Raw genomic sequence first — 24,965 nt, forward strand, 5'->3', positions numbered from 1 at the left:
GACGTAAAACTTAAAATTTCATTTCATTTTTTTCCGGAGAATCAATCAAGAATCTTACTCAGAATGAGTAACATAGGCTAAACCCGTCAAACATTAATGTCATTGACTAAATCAGTCCAGAGCAAAGTTGGAAAGAATCTTTTACTGATTTCAATAGTGACATGATTCGACTATTTACCGTGCATATGGAGATGTTTCACATCCAACGATAACAATCTGAACGGTCCTCTCGGTCATCTTCCATTCAGCTGACTTAACTCTCTGTTGGTCGGGCTGTAAGCTCGGGTTCGACCTTGGAGACGATCGATGACATCTCATAACACTTTCACGTACTGGTGACGAAAGCTACACGACTGCCAAAACTGCGGGTTCAATTCTCGGTCTCTCTGCCAACTATTTCCATAGACGAACTTCCTAGTTGTGGCATGAAGTGTGGCTACATAGTTGTTTTCATAGACAAAACATTGCATGATTGGTGCTTTATTCTAGAATAAGGTAAGATACAGCTGACAGACCTGGAATTGGAAAATTACACGTAATGCAGAAAAAGAGTTGTAAACTGAAGGAAAGAATAAGTTCAAAGGTTTAGCTGTTCTGCTGTCAGTTGTTTACTCCTTAGAATTACCATTGTGGTATTTTACTCAATTAAGATCGCTAAGCATATATAGATCTTTCGAGGTGACGGTGGCTTGGGTGCATAATGGCCTACTGTGTGACAATATCCTCAGAAAGGCTAAAAGGAACGATGTTGATCCACTTGCAGACATTGTTCGACCCGACGATGGCTCATGAGGCAAGTTTCTTAGCGGTGCTTCTGGCCATGTAATATTATTGCCTCAAAAGAGATGTGTAAATTGTATTTTTGATCATTGTAAGACGTATCAGAGAAAAGGTCGCTCATCCGTGCTGGGTGCAAAGAGTTGGCGCAAACTATAGACGAATAGATCGGTTATATGTTTATTATCGACATATATATGTTACTCTTCTGTTCCAGTTTTGGATTAGGGACAGTAACTTTCTGGATTGAAATTATACAGCTAGAACAATCTTTAATAAAACATGGGATATGGCCTTGAATTTTATTATGATTTCTTAGATCGTTGCAAACTATTGTGAATATTACTGAAATTACGTTTAAGAGCTTTGTTTTGTCAAGAGTCTCATAATGGATGAGAATGCAGATTTACCTACAGCTTTGCATACAGTCTACGCAAGATATTTTTAAGCTAACTAAATCCGCGTTTGACTGTTTAATAAAATATTCACTTTTCCTGGTTGCACATAGACTGAAATAGCTCTTTTCATGACTGATAAATAACATGTGTTTATGAACTTTGACACAGCAACGCTTAAGAAATTCCATCTGCGATTTGAACAGGTCATTTCCACTCTTTACAAGCCATAATTATTACATCAAGTGGAAATTCTATACACTGTCACATTCAATAGCTATTAAGAGTGAATATCTTAATAAAGTCTGTAAAATAAATAAAAATATAAATAAATAAATAAATAATTAAAACATAACATAATCTACGAGATTATTGAGGTGGAATTTGAGAAAAGACCTGTTATATGAAATTGAACGAGTAGTTCTTACTTGGAAATAGGCAATCTGTCCATTTCACGAAAGAGAACAGTTTAAAACTTGTTGCACCAGTGACGTGACTTTTCTTTAATTTTTGACTTAAAATATCCTCAAGCTCGTGGCTATACGATTCTGTTTTCAGTTGTTTATGGTTGCTGTCAGCGTGTTACAACTCGAAATTTCCGTTACCATTTCGTAATAATTATTTATTTATTGCTGTTTTTTTGTTTGAGGTACTCACGTTTAAGTTAATAATTGTTCTATGTTCTTTTTTAATTTGTAAAATTCATTACTGTACTTTTTACTTAATCCGATTTGCTTCTGTCAGTTGGCTGTCGAAGTTTTGCAGAGAGCTCGCCACTTGCTTCTGTCCTGCTTCAGATTCTTCACTCTTTCCTTTGGAATAACGTGTCTTTTGGAAGTATTTTCTATAGCTCTTTTCCAAGTTTGTCTTGTCTGCCGTTTTATCCTTTCTGTCATAACCTTCCTTGTGTTGCTTCCCACATTTGTTTTGAAAACCTTTTCTCTTTAATGCCTTAGCCTTCGAAGCTGAACGTGTTCAATATGCATTTGTATTGGTTTAACTTTCATTGTTTGCCTGATGGTTTGATTACCAATTCTATCCTTCCTTGTTTCTCCTGCAGCTCTTTTCAAAATTTTCATTTCTGCTGCTTATAGCTTTTGTTCCTCTTTCTCACTTTGTACCCATGACTCTCCCACAGGTAAGTATATTGATGCATATAGATCGGTAGACTGCTGTTTTTGTTTCCTGGCTTATTTCTTTCTTCCCTAAGAATCCTCTGTTAATGGCGGCATATATTCTGCCTGTATTTGTTATTCTGCAGTTCAGTTCTTCTATCTTTCCGCTTTTGTTAATGGAAACCCCCGAGATATGTGAATTTTTCGACTTATTCTAGCCCTTCTCCCTTGAGGTGTATTGTGCATGGTTTATTTTTGTGCTGCTGAAGCTCATTATTTTCGTTTTTCCGTGTTTATCTTCATATTTCGCTATGTTCAATTCGTAGTTGAGTATAACCAAATTGATTTGTAGATTAGCTTGTTTATTTGCAAAAATAACTGTCATCTGCATATAGTAGTTTAGATATTTTTATTGATTTGAGGATCCAGGACTTTCCTTGTTTTCGATTTATTTCTTTGATGATGTCATCCATTAAAATTATAAAAAGGTACGTCGATAGTATGTCTCCTTGTCTTACTCCTGCTGAGGTTCTGAATTCTTTGAATCGAATCGATTGTTATCTTCCATGTACGTAACAACTGCCTCCTTGTAACGGCTTTGAGTAGCTTTTATCAGTTTTCCACAGTTCTTTCCATAGAACTTGGTCAAAAGCCTTTCCCAGATCTATAAAGCACATACATAAATCGTAATCATATTCTAACTTCTTTTCCATGATTTGTCTTAAAGTAAAAATGTAATCTTGCACTCTTCTTCCTGGTAAAAATCTACTCTTTCATTCTTTTAAGTTACTTTTGATTTCTTCTCTTAGTCTAGTTTTCAGTATTCTTGAGTTTTCAGTATTTTTTCTTGAAGATTGGGATTATGATATCTACTTCCCAGGCCTTTAAACTATATATTTTTTTTCTATGCCTTGTACATAATGTGTAGGTGTGTGTCTTGTGCTTTTAATCCCATATATTTTACCATTTCTGGAGTTACATCAACATGCCCTGCCGTTCATCACATTTTCATTTTCCTTATTGCCCTTTTCTTTTGTAATGTCCGTGATTTCTTGTAAATCTGCTTTCTATTATTCCTCCTCTTATTGGTCATCGGTTTCTAGCAGTTCTTGAAAATAGTTCTTTTAGCAGTGCTCGAGAAGGTAGTACTTGATTGCTTTATTGAAACTGGATGTTTTGTTTTTTAAAGTGGAAGGAAGCTTGTTATAAATATTCACTGCCATAGGAAATGTACTATTCTTATGCACTTTTAAACGTGAAGACTCTACATGAAGATCTGACGCTTGTCTTGTATTATGCATATGAATATCTGAGTTCAACCGGAAGCTACTTGTACCTATCTGTATATCTTTTCTTAGAAATTTTAGAAGTTTATATATATATATATAATATAATATAATATAATATAATATAATATAATATAATATAATATAATATATAACATGAAAGAGGTAAGATTTCAAGAAATTTAAATATAGGTTTACAAGAAGTTCGGGGTTTACTTCCGGTCATAAACCTTAAAGCTCTCTTTTGTAAAACGAATATGGAATTTAGCAGTGCAGTAGATCCCCAGAATATAATACCATATTTCAATTTAGAATGCAAATGTCCAAAATAAGTTGTGAGCAGAATATGCTGACTGACACTATTTCGTAAAAGCTTTAACATGTAACAGGTTTGAGCCAATTTACTAGATAATTTTTGAACGTGAAATTTCCAATCTAATGTATCTGACACCCAAAGACCAAGAATTTAGATATCCGAAACGTAATTCAACGTTTTGCCGTTAATTGTTACACAAGGGCGTTCTCTTACGTCGTTTTTTACTACGTGAAAGCACATGCACGAAGACTTTGTTGTATTTAGTATTAGTTTATTTCTATCCATCCAGTCACTGTCGGCAGACATGGAGTCTATTGCATTACATAACTCAACGTAAGTTTCTCCGGTTACTAATACTAAATTTGTAAAATTGTATCGATAAATTTGTATCGTCAGAATACTGAACAATTTTAGCAGAGTCTAACATTGTGGCAAGTCATTTATATATATTAAAAATGGAATAGGCCTAAGATGGAACCTTGAGGAACTTTAAATTTGAACTCTTTGGTACTGTATCTGAATAACATTTCCTTACACCGTGTGTGTCTCGAGTTTGACAATTAATTTCAACAGTTTGTTTTCTGTTGGATATGTACGATTTTAAACCACTCATAAGCATTTCTCCTGATACCATAATATTGTAATTTTTCAATTAAAATTTGATGATCAGTTGTATCAAAAGCTTTGCTAAGATCAAGAAATATGCCGGTTGTATACTTCTTAGCGTTTAATGAATTTAAAGCGGAATAGAGAAAGGAGTAAAGAGCAGTTTCAGTAGACTTGTTTGATCTAAAGCCATTTTGAGCAGGAGATATTAAGTTAAAATTATTTAGAAAGCTAACTAGTCTTATATACATAAGGTTTTCAACAAGTTTAGAGAAGGTAGACAGATATGATATTCGTCTGTAGTTCGATGTAAGATCTCTCTCGGCACTTTTATATAAGGGTTTAACAACTGCTAGCTTCAATGTTTCAGGAAAACCGCCACTACTAAATGAGTTATTTACTATGAAGCATAAGATATCAGCAGTCTCATAGGAGCATTGCTTTAGAATTTTATCAGGAACTTCATCATATCCTGAAGAACTCTTATTTTTCATTTTCAATGTAGTATTTAAAATTTCCTGACTAGTTACTGGGTATAAAAACAATGATTTTCCGAAAGTATTATCGTTGTGTCTACTAACGTATTGTTTGCTAGATAGTTTATTGTTCACGTTTTAGTGATATGCTTTTCCACTTTATTCGTGAAGTAATCGTTAAAAGCAGTTGCAATTTCAGTCGGTTTTTTAATAATTTTATTTTGACAAAAAATGCTAGTTATCTTAGAGGAGGGTTTTCGTTCCCCCGATTCTTTCCGAATAACACTGTGGAACAATTTTTTTTCTGTCCTTCAAATGAAATTATGTTATTTTAACTAAATGATAGATGCTGAATTCATTGGTGGAAACCAAAATGTTCCATCACGTCATGTTTTTGCTGGGTAGACCACAACACATTATACGAAATTTACATATTTACGTATATTTACTATCTAATGTAGGTTGGGAAGGCGTATTATACTGAGATTAAATTTTGTTGACTTACTCTTTAAAATACTTTCTTTGGTCGCTTACGCTTCTAAACACCTTCTAGAATCTCTCTGACAATAGACCAGCAATATTCAGCGAGATACTTTCAGTACATTTTCCACTGTAACTCTTTTCAAATGTGACAATGTCCTGATGAAGCTGTTCTTCATGTTCATCACTAATTACGCCCAAGTTTTGAGGGGAAGAGTCAAGATGTGAATGCAAAAAGTGTAATTTTAATTATATGTTGCATCCCATGAGTTGAAAACTGCATCATGTCACTCATAATAGCTTCATAATTTTCAGATTTTACATTTCCAAGAAAACCTGAACATAAAAGTTTAAATGACAGCCAAATTAATTTCCCAATTTCAGGGAGTTTAGTTTCAGTCTTCATCCTGCATGACTCTTTTACCTGTAGATCTGTGGACCAATAAATACTTATCCTTAAGTTTGGGGATTTCTCCTTAAGCAATACTTTCTCTATCTAGTGCTTTAACACAAATCATCAACCCAAGTTTGATATGTAATGGTGGCAAAAATACGTCTTGAGGGTTTACAGTAGTTTACGAGATATGTTCTGATGCTAGGAATGAAATCTTGTCTCTGCGGCCAGTATTTAAGGACGTAGTGGTTTACTTTGTCACGGCTGTCCCACTGACATTATATATATACGTATCTAGTGCATACAACATATATATATATATATATATATATATATATATATATATATATATATATATATAAAATACTTGGGTATCTCTGTTGCATTCCTGTGAGAATACCAACAACATCCTCTCCCCATTTGAATACATGCCATTTGAATTTTTTACATTCAGTGAAGTTCAATATTGCATTCATAACTTCATACGTCCTTTGTATGAGCTGCGTATGCTGCAGAGACAGATGGATTAACATTTCCAATATGGAGAAGCACTGTCTTCAGACTTAGTTTCGAGCAGTGGCGGCCGATGGATTGTAGTTTCGGGTGTTGCAGTACGAACGATTGGAGACAGAAGATATAAAGTGGACTCATTGACTAATCAGCATAACTTTAGATGCAAATGCTATATGACATGTTAAATAAAATTCTGTTTTTAAAAAATAAAAAATGCAGAACATTTAATCCGATTAATCACCTTATTTAATTAGTAAGTTCATTCTCCTCTCTTTGATTGGAACAAATCTGCCTAATACATGATGGTTGAATTCTAGTATTCTTATTGTCAGGTCTTTTTCGATGGAAAGCATAACCAATGGTGATAACCTTTCTTGGGTCATTCAATTTCTTGAAAGTGCCAATTCTTTTTGATGTGAAAAAAAACTTTCCTTCTTTTACTGACGCCATAGGTACAGTTAATATTAATTTTAGAAACTTTGTAGATTCACTAAATATTTTTTTCTAGATTATTGTGAACAATTCATTCTAGCAAACTAAGTCTGTGACAGTGATCCGAATTCCTCTTCAGTGTAGATTGAAGAGAGTTCGTAGCAGAGATCAATGTTATAAAAAATGGACATTGAACACGCTTTATTCACAACTTATCTAGGAAAATTTAAAATAAATTGTGGAAATGTATCTAGTGCATACAACATTACTGCCATAAGATGTCCTGTAAATTTAAACCGTTTTTTTGGAACACACTCCTGAATTGCACTTTGCTTGTTTTATCTCAGCCTTAATTGTAAGTTTTTCTTCAGTTGAAAGCTGGTCAATGTTTTTTGTAAGTTATTTACAGAAGTCATGGTATGCGATTCATTCAGAAATTGTACGTTGTGTACAGAATTAAAGCACACACAATAAAATTAACCTTTATAATACCGCCGGCCAGCAGGCTGTACGCTTCCCCATACCGCGGGAAATTTAAATGATTTTTAATAGTTTGTAGTGTATGAAACAAAAGCTTCTAAAACAACTTCTATTGTGTACAGAGACATAAAGTAAAAAGCATTTTGTTGCCGAAGGTCCCTGCTATAATTTTGGGGATCATTTGAGATACTTGGTACAAACCGAGGGGGCGCTACGGGGAGCCAAAGATCAAAAAGTCTAGAAAAATGCTAAAGTTGGGGTGAAAACACCCCCCAGCCCCCTTCTTTTCAATTTTGTTTGCAAAGAATTTTATTGAAAATGTACGTACATACTTTCGAATGCGAAGTCTTTTTGGTTGAGGTCTTAGAATGAAATAGTATTTTCACTATAAATTTTTCTTCTGAAACATTGCAAATATCTGCAGTAACAATCCAATGGACTTTTTTATTATAGACATTGACAAAGAAATAAAATTATGCCATATAAATGAAAGTTAGTACTTGTACTTAGCAACAGCCTGGTCACAGCTTGTGTACGATGCACTCAGGTCCCTTGGTCAGGGTCATGTGTGGGTCACTGTCGCGTGTGGTACACCCCGAAGCATGGATCCACGCACAGGTGAACCTTACTCTCCGGGCACACATAATTCGACTTCCTATTTTTACGATTGGAACACACCACACAGTCCTTGCATTCGTCTACTTTCTTAGGCCAGTGCTTAGAATGGGCAGCTTCCAACCTTCGTATTTTTGGAGGTGGAGGTGGAGGTAGACTTATGCGCGACGGTCCCGGAACTGGTGGCGTCCCCAGAGCCACTAGTTCGTAAATCAGTTGAAGTCTATAGTCTCGTAAGGCACGGGAAGGTCGAAGAAAACGTAACAGAATGCAAGAGTTTAAAATACCTTGGTCAAGAAGGTAGAAGAAAACCTTGTTTGTGCATTTCATTGTCCGTCTCCGCGCGTTATACGTATTTGTCATCTTGTCAGCATTGTCAACGTAACCCATGTGTTTATTGTATTCCACAGCAATGTGCGGTTTGATTGCGTTATTATGGTCGTCAAGGAAGTTCTTTGGAAAGGTTTGCTGACACCATCTTCTCAAAAGGTACGCGAACAATTGATTCTAGACTTTCTTCTGCGTGACAGAATTCCAGCTAATACACAGAACGGAAAATGAATCATATGGATTTGTACACAAGAAACAAACGACGCAGTTTGAGCTCGTGGTTCTGAGGTTGGAGGGTACGAGGGCAAGTTGTGTATATCGCCCACTTGTTAAAACGAAATGGAGATAACACAGTCAACTTGCTATTGGTGACTCATAAATTATTTTCTGTGGCGACACATGTTTAGTCTACCACGGCAGGAAAACATGATTGCCTAACTCCCTCTTCCCGCACTCCTAGCAGTGGTCAAAAAAAAAAAAAAAAAAAAAAAGACTTCTTTTCCTTCGGTGAATACGAGTTCGAGTATACATTGAATTACCATGACAATATTCCCTGCGAAACATTTATAAAATCTTGTGAAATGTAGAGTTTTTAAAATTTAAAAGCCATTCTTTTTAAAAATCACAAACCTAAATTCTTATCGCTGTTAAAAACTAGATAAAAGTAGGAATAGCACACTTATTTTTTAAAATGATGTGCCTTATTGTATGAAGAGAGAGTCCATAGTGAAAGGAACCAAAAACGTTGGTTCTCAACCGGTGTGTCGCGGGTCAAAGTAGACCTTTCGCCTCTGTCACTACAGTGACATGCTGGAAAGAACGGATTTACTATTCTGACAGTGTACTGACAAGTTGTAAATTAATCTAATAAGTAATAACCAAAACAGCTGATACAAAAGAGATACTGGTATATGAATTGCGAATGTCACATACTCATACATAGGGCTGTCAACTGGCCGACTTTTCATTGGCCTGGCCTGAAAAATTGCTGTTATTTTGATTAAAGCCGATGACGGGTACAAACTTCTCACCAGCCCCTTTATAACTTTTTTTTTTTTAATTTGTATCTAGTTCGAAGTATAGATATTGAAAAGTAGCTGTCATTCTGTAAACCCAAAAATGTTACCTTTCACCATCTATCAACGATTAATATATTTTGTTCACCTGTTTAGAAAATTTTAGAGAGATGACAGGGACTGTATAAGGGAAAATTTAAAATTTACTTTCAAGGAATTTTATACATTTATTAAGAGTGAAAAAGGACTTCTTAGAACAATTTCCTATAGTTGAAGTAGAGACTATATGTTTAAAGAGTGAATTTCATTTTCCAAATCCAAAATTGCACGTAAAGATTATTATACGTTTGTTAATCTGTTTCGATATTTTTAAAGAAATGGTAGTTACTGGTAAATACAATAAATTGATCAATGCCGATTGATCAATTTCAGTTTCTCATTTATAGCATAATGTATCTATTAAGCTTATTAGTGAATGTTCTAAGGACATACAGAATATGTGTGTTAATGCACTTTTGTTCACGATAGTACATTTCCTTTCCATGGATAGGTCCGAACAGAGATACTTCACGTTGAGACCTATATCATATAGAATTTTGAGGAAGTGCTTTTTTTATATACAGAGTTGGCAACCCTACACACACACACATGTGCGTAAAAGAAAGAAACTACATTCCAAATCATTCGTTTTGGTTGTTACGCAATGCACGATGAACACAATATACTTCCACATGAGAGGAAACAATGTTTATCAATGTCATACGTTCTGGAAAGCAACCTTGAAACCCGCCAGATATAGGAACAGCATGTTAGCTGGGAAGGGTCCAAAGTATTTGAGGAAGGTCCAATACGTCTACGTAATAACGAACCTGTATTATACTGTACCCGAAAAGATAAACAATTCTTAATTACTGTCACCTATATTTTTAGAAAAAATGATAGAACAATTATTTCTATAAGAAAAGAAAGAGTATATGATGAGGCGTAAAATAAAATAGTTAGCTTACATCAATCATTTCTCTGTTAAACAAGCATAGTTCGTTAAAGTCTACAAATGCTAGTCGAGTTTCGAAATTTTGGGGGAGATCCGGACCCTGTGGATCCCCCTCGTGGCTACGCCTCTGAGCATTGCTAACTAGTCCCAAATTCAATGTGGCGTTCCCCACCATACAGTTTTGTTATCAAGAGTATAAAATATACTTATTTTATAAAAGAAATATGTATATACTAAAATACTATCCACAGAGGGGGGGGGGGGGGGCGGTTCTGCATATTGACTTATTAATATTTGGTTCACAAATTACTGTAGAAGAAACCTTCATTATCTATATAAGCTAAGAATTAACTTGTAAATGCGGATCTACTTTTATTTGATTTCTGCTCTACTACATATTTTCTTTCTTTGTAATCCTGCTATCACTTTTTTTCATTGTCATTATATTGATTTGCTTCAGTATATGTACCATAATTTAAAAATATGAATGCATAAAAACAAATTCCACTTGTTAATTGGTAGTGAAATAAAATTCAGAAAGCTTATTTAGCGCGAGAAACCTTCTCATTCACTGGAAATCGTGCTGTGTTGCAGAAGCACTGCAACGACCAGTCCCTTTAACTTCTGAGATAGGGGAAAGGAGACTTTAAGATTTGCTCCAATTTCCGCGCTGAAGGAATCTGGTCGTTGTACGCTCGCTGCAACACAATATAAATTAGAGACTCTGTGACGGATTATTGTTCGCTTTTTAAAACGGATTAACGAAACGGACAGTTACAGAAGTAAAAAAAAAAAAAGTTATTTAAAGTATATATGGGAGTATTAGAAAGTATTTTTTCTGTTTTTTTACGACTATTGCTAATAATATTTTTTTCTTGAAATACTTTGGTCGTTGCGCAACGCTGCAACACTAACATTAGCCGCCACTGGTTTCGAGCTGTCAATAAGTGCCACTCGGTGGGATTATGTTCATGTCCCAAAGACTGAAATAAGCCTTTACATCTTTGGAATAAACAATGCCTCCGTTTTCAACATAGTAGTCCTCAAAATGACTTTGTCGTTTCATAAACAAACTGATTTTAATATCTTAAGCTAAGAGATTCCCACCTTGAAGCCTGGAGCCCAACACTTCCGCTTTGTTTTTAGGAAGACTTAAGTCTCATATAAGATGGTTAAGCTCTTCTTGTGTGATCAAATAAGGTGACGTTGACTGTTATGCAGATGGATGAAAGTCTACAATTTCCCCGTTGCTTGGAAGGTCTGAGGTATCATCGTCTGAATCAATAGTGTAATATTCTGGAGCTTTAGGTACTGGAATATCTTCGCTGTGGGGAACTGGTCGAATAGCTCATTTTAAATTAGGGTGCTGAATCTGATGTTAAGAGGAAAAGTCCTTTACATCTATCAAGCAAAAGTAAGTCAGTACATGATCTATTTGTTCGAGCCGAATCATAGGAAGAGTAAATTCCATAGAACTACGTTTTTCTTGTAGCCAGTTTCTTAAATTCCTGAAACACGTAGTGCAACATATGTGCGGGGCCCAAGCCTTACTTACCCTAGTCCCCAATCCTACAGCTAAGTACAGTTCATAAGCCTTTTTAACTAAAGGTGTACATTTATGCAACATTTTCTTGCAACCCAGATGCACAGCACACACTACCACAAAAATACACAACGCGGCAAATCCGACCACTCCTAACGAAATACCATTCAGCAAATAACAGTACAGTCGAACCAAAAATTACTCAAATGCTAGAACATATGGCAGCAGATTTAGGCAACATATTCTGAACTCGTTTATTACTAGATATTAGTAGGCTATTATCTGAAATGAAGATAAAGAATGAGGAGAAATATGATAAACTAGTGTTCCCCATTATAACACAGAAAAAGACTTGCATGCGGTAGGAGAAAATTGGAGGATGAGAACCTCCTCTCTAAACAGTGTAATTATTACTTGTGTAAAGAAGAAAAATTGTCGCTTGGATGATTTTTAAATGAGAGTATATTTTAAGGTATACTGCATATGCAACAATTTTTATCTTAAGCACATTTTTGCCTTCCCCGCTTATCTACTGGATAGCACGCGCGCCTTCAGTTCATGGGATCTCGGGTTCGATTCCTGATAGGAGAACATTGAACGACACGATGGCACGGATTCCACCTCAAACTGTAGGATCACTATAGCCTCGCTGATGAAAAAGTATGCTAAATTTCAGTTGCCAAACTAATCATTAATCATATTGCATCATCACCCGTAAAAATATGATATTTCACAGCACAAAATTTCAAACTTTTCAATTCTTTACAAAATTGGTATGTGATACACAAAAAGTAATTACAGATTCGATTTTCTCATGCAAAAATATATAACAAAACATATTTTCATGAAAAGGACAGATTTCGTGTCCACAGTGTAATTTGCCATGTAGCTTTCATTTTCTTAGAAGCTTTCCCAATGTAAATATCATTCTCTAACATTTTTGCCTGTTTTATGACCTTATGTAAAACTCGTCTGTACATTTTATGATATCGTTTAAACATGGGAGTACGACAGCATCGGGATAGTAGATGTAAATAGCTCATTTTTTCTAGAGAAACCTTTATTCCTAAAGTCTTCCACTTCGAACTGGCATTTACCGATTTATTTATCTTAAATTTTCGTTTAGAAAAAGCAATATTATAATATTGAGTAAATATACTTAAAAAGGAATTAAATTGGTTGTTAACATTACATTCATTATAAACATCTTCCCACAGCTCAGTTTTCAACAAGTATCTGAAATATGCCATGTTAGTAGGTGTAAATGAACGCTTTTCAGAGAATTCCACGCACACGTTTGTATTCTTATTAATTACTTCTGGGGAAAAATAAAGAAGTTGAGCATTATGATGAGAATAGCCTAGGTTTAGTACATCAACATGAGATACGAAATCATCACATGGTATTATAATTTGCTCAAGAGCGGAGATTCTTGTTTTGCCTATTCTGGTAGGAATATTTACGATAGGTTTCAGATTAAATGATGTGCAGAGCGAAATAAGATCGTCTTTTTCTTTGCTATTATTTAGTAAAAAATCAATATTAATATCAGCACAAATTACTAACGACTTTTTAGAGGACGAGAATTCCGATAGAAGCTTTCCTAATATATTTAAAAAAAATGGCATTACTGTCTGGCGTACGATAAAGACAGATAAGTATTACATTATGATCACAAAATTCAAGTGCTACAGATTCGAAAGTTTTCTCAACGTTCAATGTAAGGGTATTCCTTAGCATTTTGATACGAAGGTCCTCTTTGACGAATATGGCAATACTTGCATGGGATATATTTTTTCTACAATAGTATGCAGGTAGTCTAAAACCTGTGAGTGAAACTGTTTCTATTTCTTCTTTATTCAGCCAGTGTTCAGATATACACAAGACATCAGTTTTGCTTAATTTATTTTCCAAAATAATTTTTAATTCGAATATTTTATTTCCTAATCCTTGGACGTTATGGTGTAGGATTTGGAGACTGATTTTTCTAGACTCACTTACGTCTTCTACTTTTTGATTAAAACATTAGTGATATCTACTGCTTTTAGTAGGGGAATATTATTCCCAACAACATTCCCAACAACAACAACATTTGGCAACATATATTATCATCTACAGCATTTAGGTCTGAGATACAAGAGGGCATACCACAACACACAAACCTACATTACTTCTTTTGTAGGTTGTGTGTGTTATAATAGGGAACCATTACAGGAACCTTCTCTATGTTCATTTTGCGATAGATTCGTAGGGTGCACTTGCTTTCACAATGCTGCTCACACTAAGGTCAGTATTTGCATAATCTTGGATAATAGATGCACAGTTTCTTAAATGACTGTCCCCCAATAGTAGCATTTTTCGCCTGTTCTTCGGATCGAGAAGAGATTCCAGTTGACTTCTTGAAACTTCCAGTATCGGTACATTGTTCTTGACTGTCACTCTGTGAAAGAATGTTCTGTTTTGTTTTATTGGATGCACTAATAATGCTAACGGATTTCACATGTGCTCCCTTAATGTTCTCCTGTACCCTTGCAACTGAGTTAAACTTCCTTTCACTGTGTTTCTTCACTTTACACTGCACGTTCTTTGGTGATGAACTTGATGGAGCTACTGTTGTTTTATTTTGTATGTAAGTTAGACTGTTGATAACACTTGCTCTTCTTTGAATGTTCACACTTGCTGTAATTTACTGTTTCAGTTACATAATTGTTACTGTTTGTGCTCTGTTCTTCATCGAGAGTAGCAAACCTATTTCTAGTTTCAACATTTGATACACATGCAGAAAGTAGATTATTTTTAACTACTTCTGACCACTGGCCATTTTTATGAATTTGTCCTTGCATTTCAGCACTCTTAGGTTATCATTTCGTTGTTTTTGAAGTTCGTTTAATTTGCCTTTGAACGACTCTACGTCACTCATCAAAATATTTATTATTTCTTATAGAGAAGAAACTTCGTGTTTTGTTTGTACATAGCTTGCGCAAGATCGTTCTGCTATAGCATTTTCCACTGGAATATCTGCACCGATCCCTCGTTTCGTTTTTGACCTTGTTATTGTCTCTGTTTTGTTATTAATCTTTATGACACAGGTATCATACAAACTAGGGATATTATCAACGTTTCTACATATTTTTTTTTGACACCTTTTACACAAGATTGCCAGGTTTCTTGCTAAATCTTCAGCAGTTACGACACCAATACAACCATGTTTCGTCATCTTGTCCGAGCTCCCAGTATATATTAAATGACAGTTTACTGCATAACTCAGGAGACAATATAATAACCCAAACTTATTTTCAAATACAATGAATAATTTTTTAATGAATGTTCCTTTTAACGTGGAAGTAAATTACCTTAAATTTCCCGTTGATCGATCTGTGAGATAAAGTAAGATGGTTTGGTTGGATCTCCACGAGAAATAAAAAAAATGGGGGGGGGGGGAGATCTCTGTTATGTACGCACCGGACAATAAAGTTTAGTTACTTTTTTCTCTAAAACTTAAGCAGAGCAGTGTTGACGTGCGTAGTAGCAATAGAAAATAATGTTGGTTTATCTGTAAGTTTAAGAGAAACATAATCTTGAAGTCGATAAGATGTGAGAGCACCGTCGTAGTGTAGTGGTTAATATTTTCACTTGCAGCGCTAAACACGTTTCAAATCTAAGACTTGAAAATTACAAGCAGTGTTAATATGTGTGCGCCAAAACAGTCACTTGTTCAATTACAGCAACATACAGTTTTCCTGATGTGTTTGTCATCTTGTTATGACTGATTAATATGGAATTCCAGTCAGAGTTCTCAAATTTGATACAGGCTTTTTAAATAAAGAATTCTAGTCTGTCATATGAGTATTTCAATTTTATATTGAAATAGTTGAAATACGGGGAGAATAGGTTTTGGAAAGAATTTGAAGCAACTTTCTCCTTCGCCGTTTGGATACGTATTACAATGAAGTCGTAATGATGAAAACTAATAAGATTTTCGGGATAAATTTTGTATCTCTTTATTCCCTTGACGTGATAAAAACTCACCTTGATGTAAGTACTATGTTCAAAATTCATTACGAACGGTTCACTATTTTCCTATTATGCGATCACAGACGCAGACAGCGTCAATTTCAGTGAATATTTTTTTTTTTCATAAAATTTTAACAACCTCTTACGATACCCCCCTCCCACCACCACCACCACCTTTAATCAAGGTAATATGATAAAAACACTACTTGAGGTAATTATAGTTACAGGTAAGGGTTATGTTATATTCGTTTGGACTATCACCAATCATCTTAACGACCACGAAAACTGTGGATTCAACATTAATTTAGATCGTTTTGGACATTTTATTTTTCACTCTTTTTCACTTCTGGTATTGATCTATGGTAAACTTTGACTGAAATAGTATCGAGGGTGTCACTATCTTTCTCAGCGACCCCGAAAGCTATGGATTGGATGCTAAAATATCGCTCGTTTTTTTAGGTATTTTTACGTCATCTTTCTCACGAACACAAACAACAACGTCGCTTTCTTTTGCTTCCTAAAAGTATGCTACCATAGTCTCCTCAATGCTAATTTGGTTGTATACCTTCATAACTAAAATTTTATATTGCGTACGAAGTAGTAACAAGTGATGGAACCATTAAAAAGATAAGGAAAGTTGGAAGTGATCACTGCAAATAATTCGCAACTAATGCACTAAATATATATTAGCAATGAAAAGGAAGCTTAGTTTTCAGTGTACGCAAAAGGAGAATGAAAACTATTTTAAGAATAGGCTACTAAACGCAAAATTATGTTTGAGAAAGCAACCGCAAGTTTCGGTGGCACAGTGGTAGAGATCTCATTTCTGGTGCTTGGGGTATCTGGTTAGGTTTAAGTTCCTGCAAAGTGGGTTTTGTAGTGAATAAATGCAGTGTGCTTGGGTATTCTTGGGGGTTTTCCCGTTTCATCCTATTTCCTTGATTATCGTAAGAAAAAGAAAGGAAAAAAGGAATGGATCAATTAAATCTGACAAGAGCCAGAGTTAAATGTGACAAATCATAAAATGATAAGAACCTAACAAGACACCTAAAACAAAACATGAGGGTATTTGATTGGACATTTACCATTGAGCTTTAAGTGTATTTGAAATCAAAAGAGAACTGTGTTCAGGTTACAACGATACTGTTAGAATTCGAGAAAGTGGTAGACGTATGTGATTAATCTACTTTATATCAGTATAGAATAAACTTTCAGAGGAAACCTGAACTGAAGTTTCACCATGATTAAATGTAGTCATTATTTTAACACTTAAATGTTTTCCATGAAATAGAACTGTATCGTATTCACTTCTCAGGGGAAACGAATTAACAGTGGTTGTTTAAAAAGCGCTTCCTGATCACTAGCCATTACTTGTCAATTACGACAGACAAACGAAACTAAATTTTAGTATTAATGGGAGGGGAGTAGACTGTTTTAAGGAAGTACGGTACATACTGGAGAAACTTCACTTTGAACATTTAAAATGTTATTCGAGCAGAAATTGTGTCGTATGTTTGTTTATAGCCCATTTGTAGCATAGCGGTGGTTTTTCTGATAGGTAAATTGATTTCTAATGATGTCAGTAAAAAAAAAAAAAAAGTTTTCTCTCATTATGTTTTCTCTGTGCGGAGTATTTCCATGTAAAATAAATGAGAACGAGTTCGTAATTTGATACATGTATGATTTTTATTTTCATTATTTCATTTCAGGAGAAATGAGATATTGACACCAAAGGAAAAGATTCCGAACTGCTATACGATAGGTTGCCCAGCTATAAGTATAAATAATTTTTTGATCTTCTCGAGTCACTTCATTCCAGATTCCGAAATCATTGGTAAGTAGATTATCAGCAGTAAGAAAATTTTAACTTCTGTTGGTACTAAGCTTGAAAATTATGTAAAATGTTCGCAATATCATCGCACCGTTAAATCTTGTTTTGTTACAAGTTTACTAAGGCCTGACAGTGTCGAGACGTACTCAAAACAAACTATCGTTTACTTTTAAAAGCTTTGTTTCCTAGGAAGGATTACAGTAATTGAAGTCATGTGTTTTGAAGTTCCTCTGTGGTATTTATTTGTATTTTACAAAAACAAATATTCCATTTGATTTTCTTGTAGTTTCAGTTTTGTTTATTTTGACGCTTATTTTTCAATTTATTGTGCACATTTGCATGTGTATTTTATTGTTAGATTGTGTTTATAAATCCGGTCTCTAATTATGGGTAGTCCTGGGTCAAGAATTGAGCTTTTTTCCCAAACTCTATAGAGCACAAAACATCATTTTCACAGCAATTGCATTTTCGTTATTATTATACACAACCTTTCATTACAGAAACGTAATTGTAGGTACCAGGGTAATACTAGTTATTATCCTGGTACAAGTTCACAGAGCGTGAATCTCCTAGAGGATACAAATATTTGTCATAGAATTGGCCACTTAAAAAATGCATTTTTTTTTTTCAGAACTCGATAGAGAACATGGACGGGAAACAAAGGAATGTGACTGAACTTGAATTTGCTGCTAGTATTATTGTTTTTATTACTGTTGTGATTTTATTTTTATTTCGTCATGATGAATTCTTTATTTAGTTTTTATTAATACTTTGTTTTATTGAGTTAGTTTTGTGTACAGTGTACTGGGTTACATCTACGTTATTACATGAATGAAAAAAATATTATGGAAAATTTCAAAACGTAACGCCAAAATGTAAGAATACAAAGTGATTACAGTAGTAAATAATGAAGTATATATTTGCGTTGTAGTTAGCAGCCTCTGAGAACATCTTCATAAAATCTTTTGCTTCTTCTGGCATTTCAAAAAAGTGCATGAATTTTTTTACGTCCTTCTTCTTCTTCTTCTTCTTCTTCTTCTTCTTCTTCTTATTATTATTATTATTATTATTATTATTATTATTATTATTATTATTATTATTATTATTATTATTATTATTATTAGACCTCATGTTTATCTTCTGTAGGCATGAGGACCTCAGCATTTCTTTCTGGCATGCTTTAATTCCAGATTTGAAAACAGAAACGTCCACAGGTAACCCAGTGTAAGTGTTCTGCACACTTACAGAAACATTACGTACGTCTGTCGAAGTCTTTCTGTACGATATGACACATTGCATTCCTATGTAAAATGGCAACTTTGCTTTCAAGATCTTTTGAGAAGTCTCCTACAGTGTTTTGATTTACCAGTCCTTGTTGAGAATTTTGATAACTCCATGGGATTGCAAGGGCCGTGGTGGCTCAGTGGTAGAGCATTCACCTCGTGCATGGGGTCCTTGGTTCGATCCCAACTCGCGCCAAGTGAGCTTTGTGGTGGACAAACACCGTGTACGTTGCTTTTCTCGTGGTTCTCCCGTTTCTTTCCACTTTTCTCATTTCACCATTTTATTCATTTCTTATAATCACTGTCTCTTTAGCCTAGCCGGTATAAGCGTGAGACGTAAAACTTAAATATTTCATTTCATTTTCATTTTTTTCATGAGATTGCAGGATTCAGTAGTATTCATTGGGTGGCAAAATAACTTCTTTCTTCTGTACTCCTTTGAACCCTACCAAACACTCGATCAAGAGCCATGCAACTGCGTCCGCTGATGGGAAAGAATGATATATAGAAGTAAATTTTGTACTTCTTTCCAAAAAGCCAATAAGCATGGTCATTACTACGCCGTTCTTATTTTGACCTGGACATGAATCTGAGAAAAGATGAATAGTTGCTGGACACGTTTCCATTTTTCTTTCAAGGTCTAACAGAAAATGTAACAAAGCAGATGCCACTTGATTACATTCCTTAGATGACTCGGTTTCCAACCAGGTGTAGAAATGTATATTCTCTTTCATTTGAGGGGGCGCGGTGGCTCAGTGGTAGAGCGTTCACCTCCGGTGCTTGGGGTCCCTGGTTCGATCCCAGCTCGCGCCGTGTGGACTTTGTGGTGGACAAACACCGTGCTCGTGGGTTTTCTCGGGGTTCTCCCGTTTCCTCCCCCTGTTTTCATTCCACCATTTCATTCATCTCTCATAATCACCGTCTCCTTTAGCCTCACCGGCATAATCGTGGGACGTAAAACTTACGGATTTCATTTCATTTTCTCTTTCATTTGAGGGGGCCGCGGTGGCTCAGTGGTAGAGCGTTCACCTCTGGTGCTTGGGGTCCCGGGTTCGGTCCCAGCCCCCGCCAAGTGAACTTTGTGGTGGACAAATACCGTGTGCGTGGGTTTTCTCGGGGTTTCTCACGTTTCCTCCCCCTTTCTTCATTCCACCATTTCACTCATATCTCATAATCACCGTCTCCTTTAGCCTAACCGGCATAACCGTGGGACGTAAAACTCAAAGTTTTCATTTCTTTCATTTGAGGTTTAGAGTAAATCATAATGCAAATATTAAAGAACCAAACTTCATCTACGGATAATTTAGGTAGGAGCTGATTTTGTAGATATCGAAAGATTTTGATTACACCAGGATTTTCTTCTTTCATTATAGCATAAAACTAATTTACACGACGTTTATGCAGTGTGTAGTTAGTCCTATATACATTCTTCTTCTCCATATGTCTTTTGCTTTATGTTAATAAGTCCTATCTTGCACGTGGAGCACGTATCTATGTGTGGTGTCTTGAATGAGAGATAAAACAGTTATAAAAAATACACTTGTATTTGGATAATGAGCATGTAGATAGTTTTTCCTTTTGTTTGTTCTCACAAAACTTTCTCCATATTCTTTGAATATTTAATTCAGGTGGTAGGTACTTCTGTGGAGATTTTTCTTTGCTGTATTGACTTTTTCTGCACTTGTAACTGTGTATATCATTTTTAACAGCACTGGTAAGCTCCTTGTCTTTTGCACCAGTTCTATCTCCTCCACGATTTTCTTTAGGTGAATTCCCAGTAGAATAAAAGTTGCTTGCATGTCTATCCTTAGCACAAATTGGAAACTCGCAGCACAGATTGGTAAAACCATTTTTCCGTTTATCTTCCTTATGTTGTATTTTATACTAACAGATTATTTCCTTTTAGAATTTGCGTCTTCCACTTTCCTTCGTTTCGGAGAATAAATGGTCATGTATTTCAGGAGGAACTTGTCTTGGTCCACTTTCTTCAGATTTTTTTATTTTATTACGGAAATGATTGATATCTTCATATGTCAGATTTCATACACTGCATTCCTTGCTTTCCTTCCTCCATAACTTAGATGGACAATCCTTCATTCCATGATTGCGTTTTATTAGCGGTTCTTTATTTGTTTTGGTACTTAGAGCAATACATCTTCTTCTATGTTTTATACTACCCTCCGATTCAGTTACTGGCACATCGAACTCTGTACTTTCATCCATGACTTCGGTTGTGCTTGCGAGAAACTGGTTCATTCTAGGTAACACTAGTGACACAGAAGTAGACATGAAGCGAAGCCTTGTTGTCGGGTCAGTGTTTCGGCTATGTGCTGTATCGAGTTTTGTGAAATCACTGTGCATGCGCTCTATCGAGTTATGACAAAACGCTCATGATTCAGTATGCTATACACACGGCACATATCGAGATTTGCCAATTCTGATTTCACAACTCGATTGGTAGCATAGAAAGCATATCTATTCCGTATATACCTCCGTTTCTCAAAATTTGTGTCAATCGAGTTCTAAAGAAACGCTCTTCAATTGTAAGAGCCTAAGTTGGGTGAATGATCTAAAAGATGTGACTTGGCAATGAATCTATTAGTATTGGCCACCTTTGTATTGGAAGACTTTTTGTAAAGTATTAGATTATAATCTGATATACGAACTCCTTTGCACTTTATGTAAAATCTTCTTTTACATTTCCCTTGATATAATTACCTATTTATCCTTTTCAGCTTTCATGCACCAATTGTTATGTTTGTCATCCATTTTCTAAACTCCACTTTAAGCCTAGAGCACTTTCTGATCTAATATGAGTGAAATACTACTGAAAGAACCTGTATTATGTACGGTACGCTATTAGATACGTTGACGACGTACTCTTTTTGAACGAGGGGGGCGCGGTGGCTCAGTGGTAGAGCGTTCACCTCTGGTGCTTGGGGTCCCGGGTTCGATCCCAGCCCCCGCCATGTGAACTTTGTGGTGGACAAACACCGTGCTCGTGGGTTTTCTCGGGGTTCTCCCGTTTCCTCCCACTTTCTTCATTCCACCATTTCACTCATCTCTCATCATCACCGTCTCCTTTAGCCTAACCGGCATAACCGTGGGACGTAAAACTCAAAGATTTCATTTCATTTCATTTTCTTTTTGAACGAAAATAATACACAGCTTGACTTCTTATTAAAGGAATTGAATAGTATTCATCATTATTTGAGATTTACGGTAGAAAATGAAAAGAAAGGTAAACTTATTTATTTAGATCTCAGTATAAGGAGACACAACAACAATAAATTCGTTACTAGTGTCCACCATAGGCCCACCGAGGGCATACAATATATCCGTTATAGATCCGCTGATTCAGCAAAGACAAAAGCAAATATTTGGAACATACACAAAGATTGAAAAAATGCATGATTGGACTGACTCGACCACAGGATTCGCGGCACACTATGCCGATTCATTTAACCGCTACGCTACCCAATTTGCTTTCTGAACAGCCATACACTCCATCATTCTTGAAGTCGGCTTTCTATCACTCAGAGCGACTCTTGGAGCGGACTGGATAGCGTAGTGGTTAACGCATCGGCACGGTTTGCCGAAGATCTCAAGTTTGAGTCCCGTCCAACATACTCTTTATCACTCCTTGTATGTCATTGAATTCGCACCTATAGATGAATTGGAGTGTCAAAGATAGGTTGTTTCCTCAATTTGTTAATATATTGCGAAGAGTTTCTTTACCTCTTTGGAATCAGATTTAGAAATTGAAATTGACCCATTATTGAAGCTCGGCAGTATGAATGGATATTAATAAATAGGTATAATAAGATTAAAATAAACTCATGTTTCGATAAACCTGAAGTCGAAATCAGTGGCCCAAAATGAATGAGATTACCTATTTTTACTTCATTGGTAGCAACATTGAAGAAAATTTTTACACAGCATGTTTCCATGTAACTTTGAAGCCCTCCGGAATTTCCTCAATTTAAGAGTTATTGAGGTGAGAGCAGAACCCAGTGAGAAATTGGGTATCTGTGAAGTAAAATTGAGTTGCTACTAGTGCGTGTGCCTTTGGTGCATGTCATTCCGGTAGGGGAGCACAAAAATTTAGTTGTACAATCATTCACTTTCGCATATCATCCGCCTCCTTTAGCTTAAAGGACATAACTCTGGGGGTTAAAAAAAAAAGAAAAAAAACGGGGGGGGGGGATGTGAACCGTTTGGGAGGAAAACAAGGTGAAGAAGAAGAAATTTTACCTACATTTTTAAAGGAGTATGGAGTTGGATTTACAGAGAGCGCACCTTTCTCTTAGGATCAGTATCGAAATGCATCTTTTTGGTAGGGTTTGAATAATAGTATTTGATAAAACATGAACGTATGGATGGTGTAAGCGTAAGTATCAAGTATTTCCTTCAGCATACAATAAATTCACAACCTTGATTTGTGAGGATAGAAATTTCCCCTGGACTCTGTCTGAATTTATCTCTGGTTCTAACACTCAGGGGACAAAGAATTAATTCTGCTAACTCTTTTTCACACACACGGTAGTTTTGGAACTTAGGAGCCTAGTGTTATCTTTGCATCTGTCTGTCTAGACATAACGGTAACACGTTATTCTATTGAGCATCTTTTCAATGGCTTTTGCCACTTGACTTGAAAGGACTGAGTTCAGCGTGAAGCACAAGATATGTGTGGCTTATATGTATCAGATGTACGGTTTTGCTTAATAAACTTGCCCAGCCTCTCTGAAAACCCTAGATTCTTAACCATAGATGGAAATCAAGCAAAGCTAAATTACTTTAACTAATTGTGATCTTTATTTCAAATCAAAGTATTAAAATGTGATATATATGTGGTTGCAAGAGAATGGGTGACTAATTTAATTTCGATTTTATATATAACAATACTGAACTTACGTATTTAGCACATTTGCTGCCATCTTCATAGGTTGGTATGAGAAGCGACCGCATAATTTTCGACCAATCGTTCTCTGGTTTGTATCTTGGAGTGATAACAGTGAAAAAGGTAAGCTTCGTTCTTCTCAAACTTGTTACTTCGAAAAATTTATCACTGGTTTTGTTCTTCAAATACATATTCCCTCTAATCAATTTCAGAAGTAGCATTAATTTTATAAAACACAATGCCTGAAAAAGTTTTCTTATGAATGTATTTTGTAGATTTTTTTTTTTTTTAAAAAAAATACGTAATTCATTAGTTTTAAAGATCTCCTTAGTTTTAGTTTTTATTTAAACTGCCTTCCGTCTGTAGGTCGTTTCGAAATGGGAGAAATTCCATCATGTAAAGATGTGGAACAATACATGCAGATCGAAGTGGAACAATACTTGCAGATCGAAGCAGACATCAACTATAATGGTATATTTAAAGTTAAAGGCGCTACATTACATCAGAAAATAATCCGCAGAGAGATGACGGATAGGGGTACACCAATGGAAACAGATCCACCAAATCAGGTAACAATAGTCTTAATATTTTGTGTTACCCGCATAGAAAACGATTTAAGTAGCAATACGAGAGAAATACATTTAGTTAAGGAATTTATGATTTTGCAAGGAGAAAATTACATGAATTATTATTTATATTTTTAATGCGAATAGAGTAAATTTTTACAGATGGTTCTACAAGAGTAAATCGTATTTATTTCTACTTTTATTTTATTCATTTGTGATTTCGATAGAGAAAAGTGCACGAGTTAGTATCAGGAATCACCAGTGTCTTAAAGAAATAATAGCATTTTAAGGACGACAAGAATTGTCTATTTTTATATGAAGCAACTGTTTCAGAAGCACAAAAACTATTTCCTTTAAAGCAATAAAACCTATCTGAATATCAAACTTGGAATGAAATGGGGACAATAAAAATTGAATTTATCAAAAATTTTACTAGGAGTACACTTTAGGATTACGTGAACCACCTTAAATGTGACATGTATACAGTTTCCACTCATAGTGGGATGTTTTTTTTCCCTCAGACGTATTGCAGGGAACATATTTGGCCTGTCCTAGAATTGTTGCCTTTCATCGCTTTTATTTTTAAATTTTATTTGTATGGTA

The 24,965-nt window shown here is 35.3% G+C and overlaps 1 protein-coding gene across 1 annotated transcript in view; it reads left to right on the forward strand.

Moving 5' to 3' along the window:
* Positions 1-24,965, forward strand: part of LOC145680966 (heat shock 70 kDa protein 4L-like) — a 284,315-nt gene that overhangs the window by 157,335 nt on the left and 102,015 nt on the right. Inside the window, exons 8-9 of the mRNA XM_081752181.1 lie at positions 17,492-17,616; positions 24,163-24,365. Of these exons, the coding sequence (XP_081608307.1) occupies positions 17,492-17,616; positions 24,163-24,365 (328 nt within the window). The remainder of the gene's footprint in view (positions 1-17,491; positions 17,617-24,162; positions 24,366-24,965) is intronic.

The sequence above is a fragment of the Thermobia domestica genome, chromosome 3, assembly GCF_964235325.1.
Source record: "Thermobia domestica chromosome 3, izTheDome1.hap1.1, whole genome shotgun sequence".
NCBI lineage: Eukaryota > Metazoa > Arthropoda > Insecta > Zygentoma > Lepismatidae > Thermobia > Thermobia domestica.